General features: G+C 39.4%; 1 protein-coding gene across 6 annotated transcripts in view; it reads right to left on the bottom strand.

The window, feature by feature from the left end:
* CD200 (CD200 molecule) overlaps positions 1-13,986 on the bottom strand; it is a 33,227-nt gene that overhangs the window by 15,867 nt on the left and 3,374 nt on the right. For 2 of the 6 annotated variants that reach the window (XM_054481562.2, XM_054481560.2), the window contains exons 1-3: positions 13,860-13,968; positions 6,093-6,174; positions 1,860-2,186 (exon numbers count right to left, since the gene is read on the bottom strand). In XM_054481562.2, coding sequence (XP_054337537.1) covers positions 1,860-2,186; positions 6,093-6,174; positions 13,860-13,871 — 421 coding nt within the window. In that variant the 5' untranslated portion in view covers positions 13,872-13,968. Of the gene's footprint in view, positions 1-1,859; positions 2,187-6,092; positions 6,175-11,063; positions 11,140-13,859; positions 13,969-13,986 lie in introns of those variants that run through there. The other 4 variants (XM_054481567.1, XM_054481563.2, XM_054481566.2 and 1 more) reach the window with 4 other exon arrangements.

The following is a 13,986-nucleotide window of genomic DNA, read 5'->3' as shown; positions in this document are numbered from 1 at the left end:
CATACATGTGTCCTGTACCTATCAGAGGCACTAGGGCAGTTTTGGAACAGAGAGCCCATAGAAAGGCTACTGCTTAGAGATAGCCATTTTCTTCTTGGAGCTGGACCAGTGAATTAGACACATGGAGGAGAGCTGGAAAATCCCTTTTTGGAAGAGCTACACAAAATGCAAATTTGGAATTCATAGCTAATAACCATAAAAATTAAGAAATGACTGTTGGAAGAGCACTGGAAATCACCTAAGTTAAGAAAAAATAACTAGTTCGTGAGAAAATTGTTTCCAGGTCAGCTGTAGCCTCTACCCTTTTGATAATCCCCTGACTAGTGAGTTCATTTTTGTTGGAATATAGAATTTTTCTTTTCTAAGCAAATGTAAACTTGTCTTTCTGTGGTTGGCTTTGGAGCCCACAAGATAATTAAATGGCAGTGCTAACTGAAAGCCTGGGCTGTGCTTATAGGTTCAAGAGGCAGGTAGAAGACACTGGGTTGGGGAAGTAGGGCTATGGAACTGTGGCTCTGGCTAAGATTACTAATGTCTGTGAGCACTGGAAGAAGGGAAATAAAAGTGAAAAAATATGAATATGGTTGATGGGCCAGACTGAGTGTTGAGGTCCTATGATGTATCAAAGAATGGCTTACATGAAAGTTATAAGGTGTGGCTGGAAAAGGTCAGTGTGGAAGAGAACAGAATTACTAGCTTTAAAGCTCAGAGACATCTGCTTTTCAGGAAAAAAAAAATACAAAAGTCTATGGGTGAAGGAAGGAGACTAACAGAAAGAAAGATGAGAGGAAAAGAGGAAGAGAATAAAAAGGAACAGAAATGAGAAAAATATGACATAAGAAAAAAAGAAGAAAAATTAGATAGGAAGGAAAGAAGAAAGGAAGGCAGAGAGAGGAAAGGAAGGAAGGAGACAGGTAGGAGAAACAGAAAAAGAGAGAATGAAAGAAGTGGAAATCAAGAAAGAAACGACATGAGATTCTACAGAGAGGACCCATTATAGGCAAAATAAGTAAAAGAAATTTCTTTTGGCATTGTCCTATCTCCCTTGCATTCTCTTCTACTAAGCCTTTTCTTCCCTGTGGGCAATATTATTGGCATGATTAAACTCTCACCTTAATATTCCTAATAACCATAAGTTTGTCCTCTACTCCCTAAAACTACTGCCATGTGTGCCATGCTCCAAAATAATCTCTTATTCCCACTTCCTAATCTTTCATCTCAGCTGTGTGTCAGTTAAGAAGAATCTCATCAAACTAAGCCTCTTGGATTTTAAAAGATGCTCTTGCCCAGTTATATCTTTAGTTGGCATCATTTCAGGTATGAAAGGGCTCTGCTCTATGTGCCCTTATCAATCCTGAAAGAGCTATCTCCCCAAGCAAAATGAGAAGGACAATCATAACTGGCTCAAGGCTAGTCCAATCTGGCTCTGTCCTTAGATCCAAAAAGTCAAAGTTGTAAGTGACCCTAGAAATGATCTATTTCACACTTATTGTCCAGACAATGAAACTCCAGTGGAGAGTGGATAGGACCCTTCTAGGGTCACATGATTGCTAGTGGCAAAGCCAGGTCTGAATCATATCACTGCTTATGGAGAACTTCTTGCCCTCACCATTGTCCTCAAATTTCTCCTGTTGACAGCAGGATCCCTCAGAGAAAAGATAGCTCCAGCCAAAGAATTCAGTGTAGCCCCATGAACTCTCCAAATAATCATAAACACAGCTATAGTAGACATGAAAGGCTATCTTCTCATGACCCTTTCTGTGGTTAAAATCCTGAAAAACTGGGCACTACAGCTATGTTCCAAACATTCTTGCAAATAGTATTTCCAGACACAGACAATGATTCTCAGAGACTCTCACCATAGACGGTGAGGCAGGCTGTTCCTGAGATCTTCCCAAAACCAAAGGTATTGAAGAGACACATGTAACACCCTTCATCCTCCAGGGTGATATTCCAGAAGGTGATGGTTGAGTTTTGGAGTCCCAGCTGGGTAATGTTTATCTTGTCTTTATAGGCAGGCTGGATCACCACCCCATGGTTCTCGCTGAAGGTGACCATGTTTTCTGGGCTTACAGCTTTCTTTTTCTGCCATGTTACAATGAGGGCTTCCTGTGCATTTTGCAGAGAGCATTTTAAGGAAGCAGGTGTGTACAGCTGCTCTCTTTCATCCTGGGTCACCACTTGCACTATGGAATCATAAAAGAACATTTATATTTAAAGATTGTAACACACATACACTTTTTCCTGATTATAAATAAAATGTATATTCAATGTCAAATATAGGAAAGATAGAGAAAATGCAAAGAAGAAAACATTTATTTACATTCCTACATGATGCCAGAGAAATATATAGGTTCAAATATGTTTGTTCAATCTTTAAAGAATAGTAGCAGAGTAGAAAAACAAGAAAGCAACTCTCAGTTACAAGAAATTGTGAATGATCTGTGTAAGCTGTGAAGTAGGTAAAATGAGATTGAAGATGTAAGCTGCCAGGTAGGATAGCAGCTTCACCAATCTTGTCCATGCTTGGAGAAGTAGAAGCAAAGAGCAGGAAAAGGCCAAAGGATAACAGGCAGAGTGACCACTTCAAGTAAAGAAGATGGAGCAGCCCTATGCATTCCACATAAACACACAAACATACACAATCTACAAAGGAAGCAGGTGGAACAGAGGTGTCTGCCTCCAGGAAGCAAGAGTGTGTATAGGAACATAGGTAAAGAGATTTATGGGACAATGTTCTGGAAGATCTTGAAGCTTTGGCACACAAATAATAATTTACACACCCTCCACTTTCACTAAATGCTATGGTGGTAATTTCTTCCCTTCCTCAATATTAGCAACTCCTACTATCATACATTATTTGATGGAAAATCTCAACATAAAAACAAATAGCCAAACTTTTGAGAAAGCCAATACAATGAAAGAGAAATAATAAACTTTACAAACCCAATAACTCATACAAAATGAATAAAGATATCGTAAGACAATAAATACTTTGACATGAATACATGTGATGATATAAGTGTAATAAAAGCATAATAAAAGCATTATGAATAGTAGAAATTAGAGATATAGAAAATAAGAAATATAAAATTGCAACAGATTGGCTGACTTAGCAAAATGGATGCTACTGAAGAGTAAATTAGTAAAAAGTAAGAACAGGCCGTGAAATTATTCTAGAATGTAGCACAAAGAGATAATGATATGGAAGGGATTAAGGAAAAATTCAATAAGTAGACTTAAATGTTCCAAAATCAGTTCAGTAAGACTTCTAAAAGGAGAGGAAAAAAAGAATGGAAGACAAAACCACTGTAACAAGGGAAAAAAGTATTCTTCAAAATGATAAAAGGAACAATTTAAAATCAGATCTATTATAGTAATCATAAACTTTTATGCACCTAATAACGTAACTCCAAAATATAGAAAGCAAAATAGAATTACAAAGAAAAAAGTTAAATTCACAATCATACTGAGAACCTTCAATTTAATATATTTAAACAATTGTTAAAGGAAAAAAGTTATATAGGAAATTTGAAAAACTGCCAGGTACAGTGGCTGATGCCTGTAATCCCAGTGCTTTGGGAAGTCAAAGTAGAAGACTCACTTAAGGCCAGGAGTTCAAGGTCAGCGTGGGCAAGAGATGAGACCCTTATCTCTACAAGAAATGTAAAAATTAGCCAGCCGTAGCATCATGTACTTGTAATCCTAGCTACTCAGGAGCATAGCACAGGAAGATTGCTTAAGGCCAGAAGTTCAAGGATGCAGTGAGCAATGATCGCACCACTGTACTCCAGCCTGGGTGACAAGGTAAGTCCATGTCACAAAGAAAAGAAAATTTGAAAAACAATATATATTTATATATGTACTTTAGGTATTTAATATTATCAATGTTTTATATGTTTATATTATATACACTATATACTTTATATGTATGTAGATCTCTCTCTCTCTCTGTGTATAAATATAAATTTCTTCTCTTCTCCAATATTAGCAACTAATACTATGATAGATTATTTGATGGAAAATCTCAAAATAATAACAAATAGCCAAACTTTTGAGAAAGTCAATACAATGAAAGAGAAATAATAAACTTTACAAACCCAATAACTCATACTAAACGAATAAAGATATCATAAGACACACACACACACACACACACTTTACTCAAAGAAAGGATGTATAATCTTTTCAAAACACACACAAAACATTCCTCCAAATTGAACTCAAAATAGGCTACAAAAAAGTTGCTACCCTATGTATGGTCTTGAACACTGTTCATAATACAATAAAATTAGAAATTTACATACTTCTTTTAAGTCTTAGGTACACCGGAAAGCATAGAAAAAATCATAAATTACTATAACTGAATGACAATAAGAACATAATATGTTAAAAATCTATAGAAATGGGTAAGACATGCCTGGTGCAGTGGCTCATGCCTGTAATCCCAGCACTTTGGGAGGCCGAGGCGAGCGGATCACTTGAGGTCAGGAGTTTGAGACCAACCTGGCCAACAAAGTGAAACCCTGTTTCTACTAAAAATACAAAAATTAGCCAGACGTGGTGGCGGGCACCTGTAATCCCAGCTATTCAGGAGGCTGAGGCAGGAGAATTGCTTGAACCCGAGAGGCAGAGGTTGCAGTAAGCTGAGACTGTGCCACTGCACTCCAGCCGGGGTGACAGAGTGAAATTTTGTAGAAAGAGAAAGGAAAGAAAGAAGAAAGAAAGAAAGAAAGAAAGAAAGAAACAGAGAGAGAGAGAGAGAAAGAAAGAAAGAGAAAGAAAGAAGAGAGAGAGAAAGACAGTTCTCAGAGAAACATCTAATTCTAGCAACATTTAATAGAAAAGAAGAGATATTTAAAAATGAATACACTTACTTCCAAACTTCCTACCCTCCCTTTCAAATATCGCAGTGAATTAATAAAGATAAAGACACTAATAAAATGTTACACAAAATGTAAACTTGATCACAAGCATCCAGACTTGTTTTTAAAGACTGATAATCTGGATAAAATGTTGCCAAGTATAAGTAGAAAAAAAAAGAAGGCTGAGCAAACAAGCAACTCCCCCACAATATCAGGGAATGAAAGATGGGTATAACAAATACAGGCTGGAACCCCTGAGTATTGCATGATTCAAAACTAAATGACGTGTACTCCTGGAAGATGTTAAAAGTTCTGGGAAACTATCTGTTGCTAGGATTGAGACTTCTTGAAAGTTTGTTGAGATTTTGCAGACCAGAGATTTGAAGAAATTACTGCTTTTAGAAGGCAGAGTGAAAGGGGACTCAAAACTAGAGTTCAACTTTTAGATGAGTTTTTTGTTTTTCTTTTTGACTATGGAAGAAATCGTTTAGGAGAAATTTACAATTCTTTGCTACCTCTATGGAATCTTACTTAGATTCCTCTGGTCAGTTGATAAGTCCTGTGATGAATGTTGTGGACCAGAGTTGGAGATGGGCATGAAGCCCATCTGATCTTCACCAGCATCACCCACATCTGTGGAGGCTGATGCTGAGCAACATCACACTGCAAGTGATGAAAAGGCCAGTGGTAAAGTGAGTGTGGCCTCCCAAGGAACTGAGGAGGAAGAGCTAGGAACTTCGGTAGATAAGTAGATGGCACAACCAAATTTGTTATACAATAGATAATATGAGCCTATATAACTTCCACATTTCATTGTTTTCTACATTTTTCTGTAAAAAGGTAACACACCCAATTTTAAGGCTTACTGCCAGATTACTTTCCAAAAAGATTGAATTCAAGCATTCCCATATCTTTAAAAACAGAGGAAATCACTATTTGTAATTCAATTCAGTAAGTGAAAAATGACATTTTAAAATAGAGGATTTTTTCATAAGTCTGGTTCATTTATTATGGAAACAGCTTCTAAATATCAAAGTGTGCTTCTACATCAAAAACAAAAATGTCGAAAGCGGAAAAGAACCACTTCCACTACTCCAGGCAGATTACATGCTTAAATAATTCATGCAGACAAATGGAACCAGCACAGCACAAACAACACTGGCTAAATATCTTCACCCCAGAAATTGTGTTTGCTGGGCTCCAAGCAAGGGAATTGAGTTTCTTTACCTTGTGCTGTGCACAGCACCACTGCTGCCATGACCCAAACCAGGCTGTAGGTAGACAGATGACAGAAGGGCATCCTGATCACCTGAAGACAGAAAGCAAAGTACAGAAATGGGGGTTTGGATTTGGACAAATCCAAGGAAGCTTCAATCTAATAGCTATTTCAGGGAATGTTGTAGCTAAGTTTTTACTCCCCAGAGAATTTTGGTTTTGTGGGAGCAGAACTAGAGGTTATAAATGGAAGAAATAACAAAGCATGCTCAGGATATGAGGAGGGAAAAGCAGCAGCGTGGCTTCAACACAATAGCAATCCCTGGCAATTTGGGGCCTTGCTCCTAAAGCCACCATTGTCAAGAGCGAGGTCTCAAAGACATAGGATCACTGGGGAAAACAAACTGGCTTAAATAAATACAGGAAATGCTGAGAATACAAATGTTAGACAGCATCCACTTCCCAAAAAATCCACATCTGTTAATGTTAAAAATGTAACTCAGAGGGTAACCACTTTTCAAGAACATTATTTGAGTGCCTTGAATTTTGTTGAGGTTGATTTTAATTCTGCAAGTCTTATATATAAACTGCATGTTTTAAAAAGCAGTACTGGCTTTAATTTTTTCCTTCACTGCCTTATTTTCATGTGTCTGGGCAGAAATCCTTGGCCTTCTTCTAAATCTTGGGAGTATTTAAGATAATGTTATTCTGGGCATCATCCTTCTATAAAATGATAAGTCAGGATAGAGGCAGTTGAACTTTTCTCTGCAATAGTGCCATGGATCCATTCATTTGGTCTGTAAGTATGTTCATACTAAGGGGCAAAGGCAAGAAACGTAACTTTTTCCTTTATTTTTTCTATATTTCTATTTTTCATAATAGAGATGAGTAAAAAATGTAACTTTTATCTGTTTTTAACTGAACTTTATTTTTATTTCATGTTACTATTCCAACTGGAGATAATAATTTACTTCCAATCAATGTTGCATAATCTCTGTCAATTCAGTCTCTCGCCACCACAATACCCCATAATTGTCCCAATCTCTAGCATTGCCTCTGCATTCCTGGGGGTTCACAAAATACCCAGCTGTAAGACAGGACTGCTAATCATTGATTACAACCATCTATAATGCTAGCATTTGCTAAAATGGCTGTGTTCCCCTCAAGTCATCACTGTCATTAGTTTGTGCAATTATAGCTCACAAGATGAACTGGTCCTTGCTCATGTTCTTCCAGGCTGTCCCTGGGTTCCCCTTGTGCTGGATGAAAGGAAATTCTACAAGCCTTTCTGCCTAAATTCCTGTGTATCAATCCATCCCTGTTTTACTGTTCACTTGCCATGATGGACAAGCATGGTGCTTCCTACAGTCCCTTTAGGGGACTGTGAGACACAGGTATTATTTTTTTCTTGGATCTCGACAACTACTTGCAGGTTCTATTTTCTACTCTCCTGAACTTCCCATGTCTGGGGCCTGGGCACAGGGCCTTATTTTGGGGATGCAAAATGGTATCTGAGCATATACATCAATCAGCCCCATTTTGCTCTCCCAGCCTGCAAAATATTTATCTCCCTGAGCCAGAAAAGCTGGTTCCTCCACCACTCTGCATTCATCCAATCAACCGTTTCTAGCATGAACATTATATCCTTGGTCTTCTAGCATTTAGTCATTTGAAACTGGAATGCCAAGGCTCTTGGTATTGCAAAATTTTGGCTTTTGAAACTAAAATTTATTTTCTGCTTAGTATTCCTTCTCTAAGGCAATGGAAGCTTAATTGTCTGATTTGAAAGACCAGAGGACAAAAATAAAGTACTGGAATAAAAAATCACACCAGATGATACATTAAAATAATACTCCAACTTATATTTTGCATAAGGTTACTAAACCACTAATACTAACATTTATTGAACATTTATTATGTACTAGGCACTGTTCTTAGCACTTGAGATAAAGCACTTCATCCAATATTTCATATAAATCTATATAGGAAGCACTATTATTAATCATCATTTTCAAAATAAAGAATATGAGGCACAGAGAAGTTAAGTAACTTGCCCAAGGTCACACAGCTGTGAAGTGACAGAGAAGGGATTTAAGCCCAGGCAGTCTGGTTTCAGAGCTCATAACCATAATTACCACACTATCTTGCCTCTCCTATGTATAAAGTTTTGTTGGTTTAAAAATTTTGACACATCGTCACAAAAGTACATTGTTATTGCCTATGACCAAATCATTGTTGTGAGGAATTACCAAACTGCTATTCACATAGCAGTCCCTGATTCATTGCCCTGCAACAATATGTTAAATTCAATTTTGAAGCTGTTTTTAAAAAGCATTTAAACCGGTTTCCACAGAGCCAAGGAATCTCTGAAGGCCATTGAGTCATTGTCTAGAAGCTCTGCTAGTAATAAAGCATGACCCCATCTGTCACTACCTGCAGCTCAGCACCTACAAACATGCTATCCAATCTCATGTCACTGTTCTTTCCACTTTGAACACCAAGCTCCACTTCACCATTCTTTCAATGACTTGAAATTACCAAGCTATTTCCTACATTAGTTCTTTTATCTTTCCTTCCGCCTAAGATGCTGTCAGTTGAATAAAAAAAAAAATGAACCAATGATGAATAATTAAATTTATGAATAACATCAAATTAATCGTCATTTGACACAAAACAGCTACTTTTTTGTACTTTTATCTCCCAGGCACTCAAGTCATCCAGGATGAATCATTTTTCCCCTACCTAGATATGGAATTAGTCACTTTACACATTAGATTCTCGCATGTGAAGTGTCTGTTCCTTGGTACCCACGTGAAGTGTCTGTTCTTTACTACCCTAGTCTCAGCTCATAACGCTAAGTGTTTTGTGCAGTAGTCTTGTCTTCTATTGAACTGAACTTTTGCCAATATAGTTGGCCCACTGTATCTGTGGGTTCTGTATCCGTGGATTCAGGTAACCACAGATGGAAAATATATTTTTTAAAAAAGCATCTGCACTGAACAAACACAGATTTTTGTCATTATTGCCTAAATAATACAGCATAAGAACTATTTATATAGAATTTATATTGTATTAGGAATTATAAATAATCAAGAGATGAGTTTATATATATGGGAGGATATGCATAGGTTATATGCAAATATTACAGCATTTCATATGAGGGACTTGCACCATCCACCAACTGGTATCTGTGAGGGTCTTGGAACAAAGCCCTCATGGATCCCAAGGGACAACTATACTTCTTTCATTTATTCGATTATTAATCATCTCTATTGAGTCTGACTTCATGCCAGGCACTATGGTAGGTACTTTGGAGACAATGGTGCATAAGGCAGATATAGTCCCTAACTTAGTTAAGTTTACTATCCAGCTTATGTATTTACACACTATTAACAGATTAATTTTCCTTAAATTCCTCTTTGCACAAGATGCCATCCCCTTCTATAGCCCCTAACTATCTAGAGAAAATTGTTCAAAGTTCTTAGCCTGTTTTCATTCTTGCAAATTCATTTCCATTGCTTTCCTATGTATCCCCTCCCTGCCAGCTAGCCTTTTCTACTTCTAAATGCACCACGCAATTTCCCGCCTTGGTATTTTTGCTTGAGCCATTCCTCCTACATGAAATGTCTTCCCCCTCACTTGTATTTATGTAAGGTCTTACTTTTATGAGCCTGATTACAGTCATCTTGCTATACAGATCCTCCTCTTTGGAAGCATTTTCTGCTTAGGTCTTTTGGAACTTTTAGTGCTCCAAGAAGATTCAAGCCTCTTCCTCCAGTGCCAAAGGGGTCCTATCTCCCTTTGTCTGCCATGCCACAGCTTCCAGATCTTGTCTGAACACACCCATCTGCTTTCCAGTTTGACAGAAGATGACTACTTCCCAAATATACCCACCATACACCCCACACCCTGAGACACTGTTTTCAGCATGCTTAATACCTGTCAACACCCCTCACTCCCCGCCACTCCCCCAGCTATCAGTCTTTCATTCTCTCTTGTCAGTGAAAAAAAATATAGCACTAAAGCAGACTTGACAGTTTTGAAACTACTCTTCTTTCTCAGACTGAGTTAAATTCCTGAGGTTGGGACATTGGCTGCTTGTTTCATTAGAAACAGTCTCTTACTTGGCTCTGTCTATTCTCTTATGGTATTTAGCAGTATGATTATAGTCTTCCATAAAGTAGTGGTCTCTTTATGCCTGTCTCATTGCCCCCCAAGAACCTCAATATCCACTGAATCCTGTTGCTTTAGCGGGATGTCCTGACCACTTTTTCCTTAATAAACCCATCACAGGCATCCCTTTATGAAGTTATATGTTCTTATCGGCTCCTGTTTAGCCCCATCTGTTGCTACTATAATTTGAAGCTTATTTCTAGAATATGGGACGATAATCACTTAAATGACCTTGCTTTAGGGTCAGGATCATTGCTAAAGGGTGGTATTCTACCTGTGGGAATCCCATCCCCTCATTCTCAGTGTTTGCCTTAACTAAGCCCTGTTTTTGCAATTCCTTTTAGATACAATGACTTCCCTGCTGGAATTCATTTTCCTTATCACTCCAAGCTGGGTCTTTCTGTTTGCCTTTCAATTTCTCTGGGATTTTTATTGTCTTGTGATAGCCTTCTTCCTGTGGGCTTAGGAGCAGCGAGTGGGGGAACGGAGTTCTCAAGGATCTAAATCTCTCCTCCTTTACCTGCCACAAGGATTTCTCTTCCTTTTCCTGTCCAATCGGAGCCACTCAATTCTAATATCCTCCTACTCAATGGATTTGTTAATTTTAATTCTGGTCAATACATGCCCTTTTCTTTCCTTATGAAACAGCCATGACCTAAACTTAATGAGGGAAATTTCAAGAGGAAGTACCAAACCAATTCCAAATAACAGGTGTTTCACAAACATGAATCTTATATAATAAGCTTCATTTTTCCTCTAGCAAGAGAAGTTACTAACCAAGTCCCTTCATAGGTAGAGGTAGAAAATTACCTGGTAATCATTGATGGTGGTCTTTCCTAGGAGTATAGCTGTAAGGAGAGGGCCCCCAATGGTACTGGTCAGAGTCTGTGGTTTGAGATCAATGAGATGATAAAAATTGGAGCCAATATTGTCTCAGCTCTCTTGGGGCCAACTTGTACCCTGGAGGTGGTTGTGTGTGTTCAGCACCAGAGCTGTCATGGTCTGGGTGAAGACCCAGCATCATGTTAGAGACTGGCCTGCTGGAAAAGGGCTCTTCTTCAGCACTCACTCTAACTGCCAGAGACAGGGAGTCTCCATCACTATCTCCATCACAGTGTTCCTGATGGATCTTTCAGGATAGATGTCCTGGAAGGAATGATGTCTCACCTCCCCGTGGCCTATCCGAAGTGCTGCCACATACCTGAGTGTCTTCTTGTCTTCAGCTAGAGAGAACCAATCACTTAGACTCTCATCCTAGACCCCATGCAGTGGCATCATAGTACACAGTAATACTGATCTTTGTGATGTAAGTTGCTTTTTCCTTACATCTCTAAGGCTACAGAGAATTCAAGGTTATATCATCTGAAGGTGCCATTAGGACAAATTATGCTTTGCAGATATATTTTATTATTCGATACCCAAGCATACCATAAGCATGATATCCCTTCTTTGTGACTTCTCTTCCTGTCTTCATAGGTCTAAGACTAATAACATACTCACTGCTCTTTGAGAAATCCAAGATGGTTCAGCTGCCTGAATACATACTCACAGCCTACAAAGATCTGCTCACCCTGCCCATCCACTGCTGGGTATTACACTCACAAAGGCATTGGTTTTGAAGTGAAAAGAAATATAACTCGATAATTTTCTTAGTATTACTGAGACTGTTCCATCCTATCTAATTATCTAGGAAAGTCAGAAAAAATCAGGCCAAATGTTTCCTCAGGCTCCATTGCCAGTGCCCACCCAACACATTTTGTTTTATTTTCAGCTAAGGCAATTGTGGAGACAGATACTGGCATTCCAATTCTATGTGATATTTTTTAAACCATTAGGCTTCTCTCTGACGTGGAAATCCAGGCTCTACCAGAAGCCATGATGAAGAATGCAGAATGGACAAGCTCTCATAGAGAAAATCTGTGTTTTAGGACAAGAGAGAAAGCAGATACATACCAAACCATATATTGTGGACTGGGAGCCAGCAATGTTAAGAAACAAAACACAGTGATTGAGGCAAAGGAAATCAGAAGGAAAGCCTTACTCTTAAATAGATACATATTTTTATTTTACAGTTTTTTTTTTCCTCGAGTCCGTGCAGAATAACTGAAAATACGACCAATCTGAAAACAACAGTATTTATATATTTACAGGGAGGTGACCGGGGCTAAAACAAATACTAGATTTGTGAGCAAAAGAAATCATTTTACCTCTCTGAGACTCCGGAAAAGTAATAGTACCAATCTAATGGTTAAAAAGAGTAAATGAAGTAGTATATAAAGCTCCTAGAATATTGCCAGTACAAATAAGCACTAAATAAATGTTGCTGTTCTCTCACATAGTTATTATGAGAATTAGGCAATTAAAGCACTTAGCATAGAGCCTAGGTTATAGTAAACGCCAATACGTGTTAGGTAGCTAAAAAAATTAATCGATCAAATCATATAGGGGGAACTACAGTCCTGAAAACAAAGAAGCCCACTCACAATCCTTGCCATGCAGTCCAGGGTTCACAAAAACCTGGGTCTTACCGGACAGCTGCCCACCTGGTAGCAATATTGCCCCTATTCATGCCTCTTCCTCAGCAAGTTTCTATGTCCAAATCCACATTACCCCACATATAGTCACAAGGACTTGGAAATATCAGCCTTTCCGCCTGTTTATGTGTAAAACGAGGTAATAATTCATTTTTAGAAGGATAGTTATAAAGAAGATTAACAGCGTCTAGCTTGCAGTAGACCGTAGCTCACAGACCACCATTCTCCTTTGTTAAGAAAGACAGTGAAATCATTGGTTATGTGGTCTTGCCAACAAACCATACATGAAAAAATTATCTTGAGGCATTCATTGTATTTGGATTTTTATACCAATACCATTGTATTTGGATTTCATATACCAATGGGGTATATGAAAACCTTCTCCGTTTTTTGTCTTGTAAGCTGCTTCCGAGTAAACAAAATGTCTGTTTCTCTAGACACCCGGGGTTAACCCTTCAAAGCATTATAATCACAGAGCATTTCAGCTCTCTCAAGTGTAGCTTCAGCTTTAACTGATCCTTCATGGCTTCCCCCAGGCAAGGGCTAGGAGGAAGAAAGGGGCTGCATAACAAAGAGGAGACGCAGGAGCTCTCCCGGAGGGAGCGAGCCTGGAAATCTGTATCTCCGCCGCAGCTTTTGGTGCCAACATGGAACCAATACAGCATTTCTCCTTCCCTTTTGGGGGCAGTTTAAAATAGGCTGTGCCTCCCCAGCTTTGGGAGCTGGAGCCAGTGAGCCGAGCCGAGCCTGCCCGGAGGATGCGCCAGCTTCGCCAGCGCGGATCAAGCGCCCCCGGAGCCCCGGCCTGGTGCATCTTTTTTTCAGGCAATTGGAATGGAGAATCTGGACGCCAGAAGCTGCCTGTAAACCACCCTTTGGAAGGCAAAATCCGCTTCTCAGCAAGGTAAAGCGCTTAGAGAAGAGCGCTGCCATCAACACCACTGATCTAGTCCCGGGACCAGATTGTGGCGAGAGCCGAAGCTCCGCGCCTTCCACTCGTCGCCCGCCCCAGGGCCACCGGCTCGACATCGCCCGCCCTGCGCCCTCCTTCCCAAGCCCCGGCCCAGCTCACCAGCCTCTCCATCCTCGCTCCTGGAGGCGCGCGCGAGGTGGCTGACTGCGGATGTGCGCCTGGAGCTCTGCTAGGGAGGCGGGAGGAGCGTCACCTGTGCCCCCGCCGCACCTCCCGCCTCTTCCTC

The sequence above is a fragment of the Pongo pygmaeus genome, chromosome 2, assembly GCF_028885625.2.
Source record: "Pongo pygmaeus isolate AG05252 chromosome 2, NHGRI_mPonPyg2-v2.0_pri, whole genome shotgun sequence".
Taxonomy (NCBI): domain Eukaryota; kingdom Metazoa; phylum Chordata; class Mammalia; order Primates; family Hominidae; genus Pongo; species Pongo pygmaeus.
This window is presented reverse-complemented; position numbering and strand designations above follow the sequence as displayed.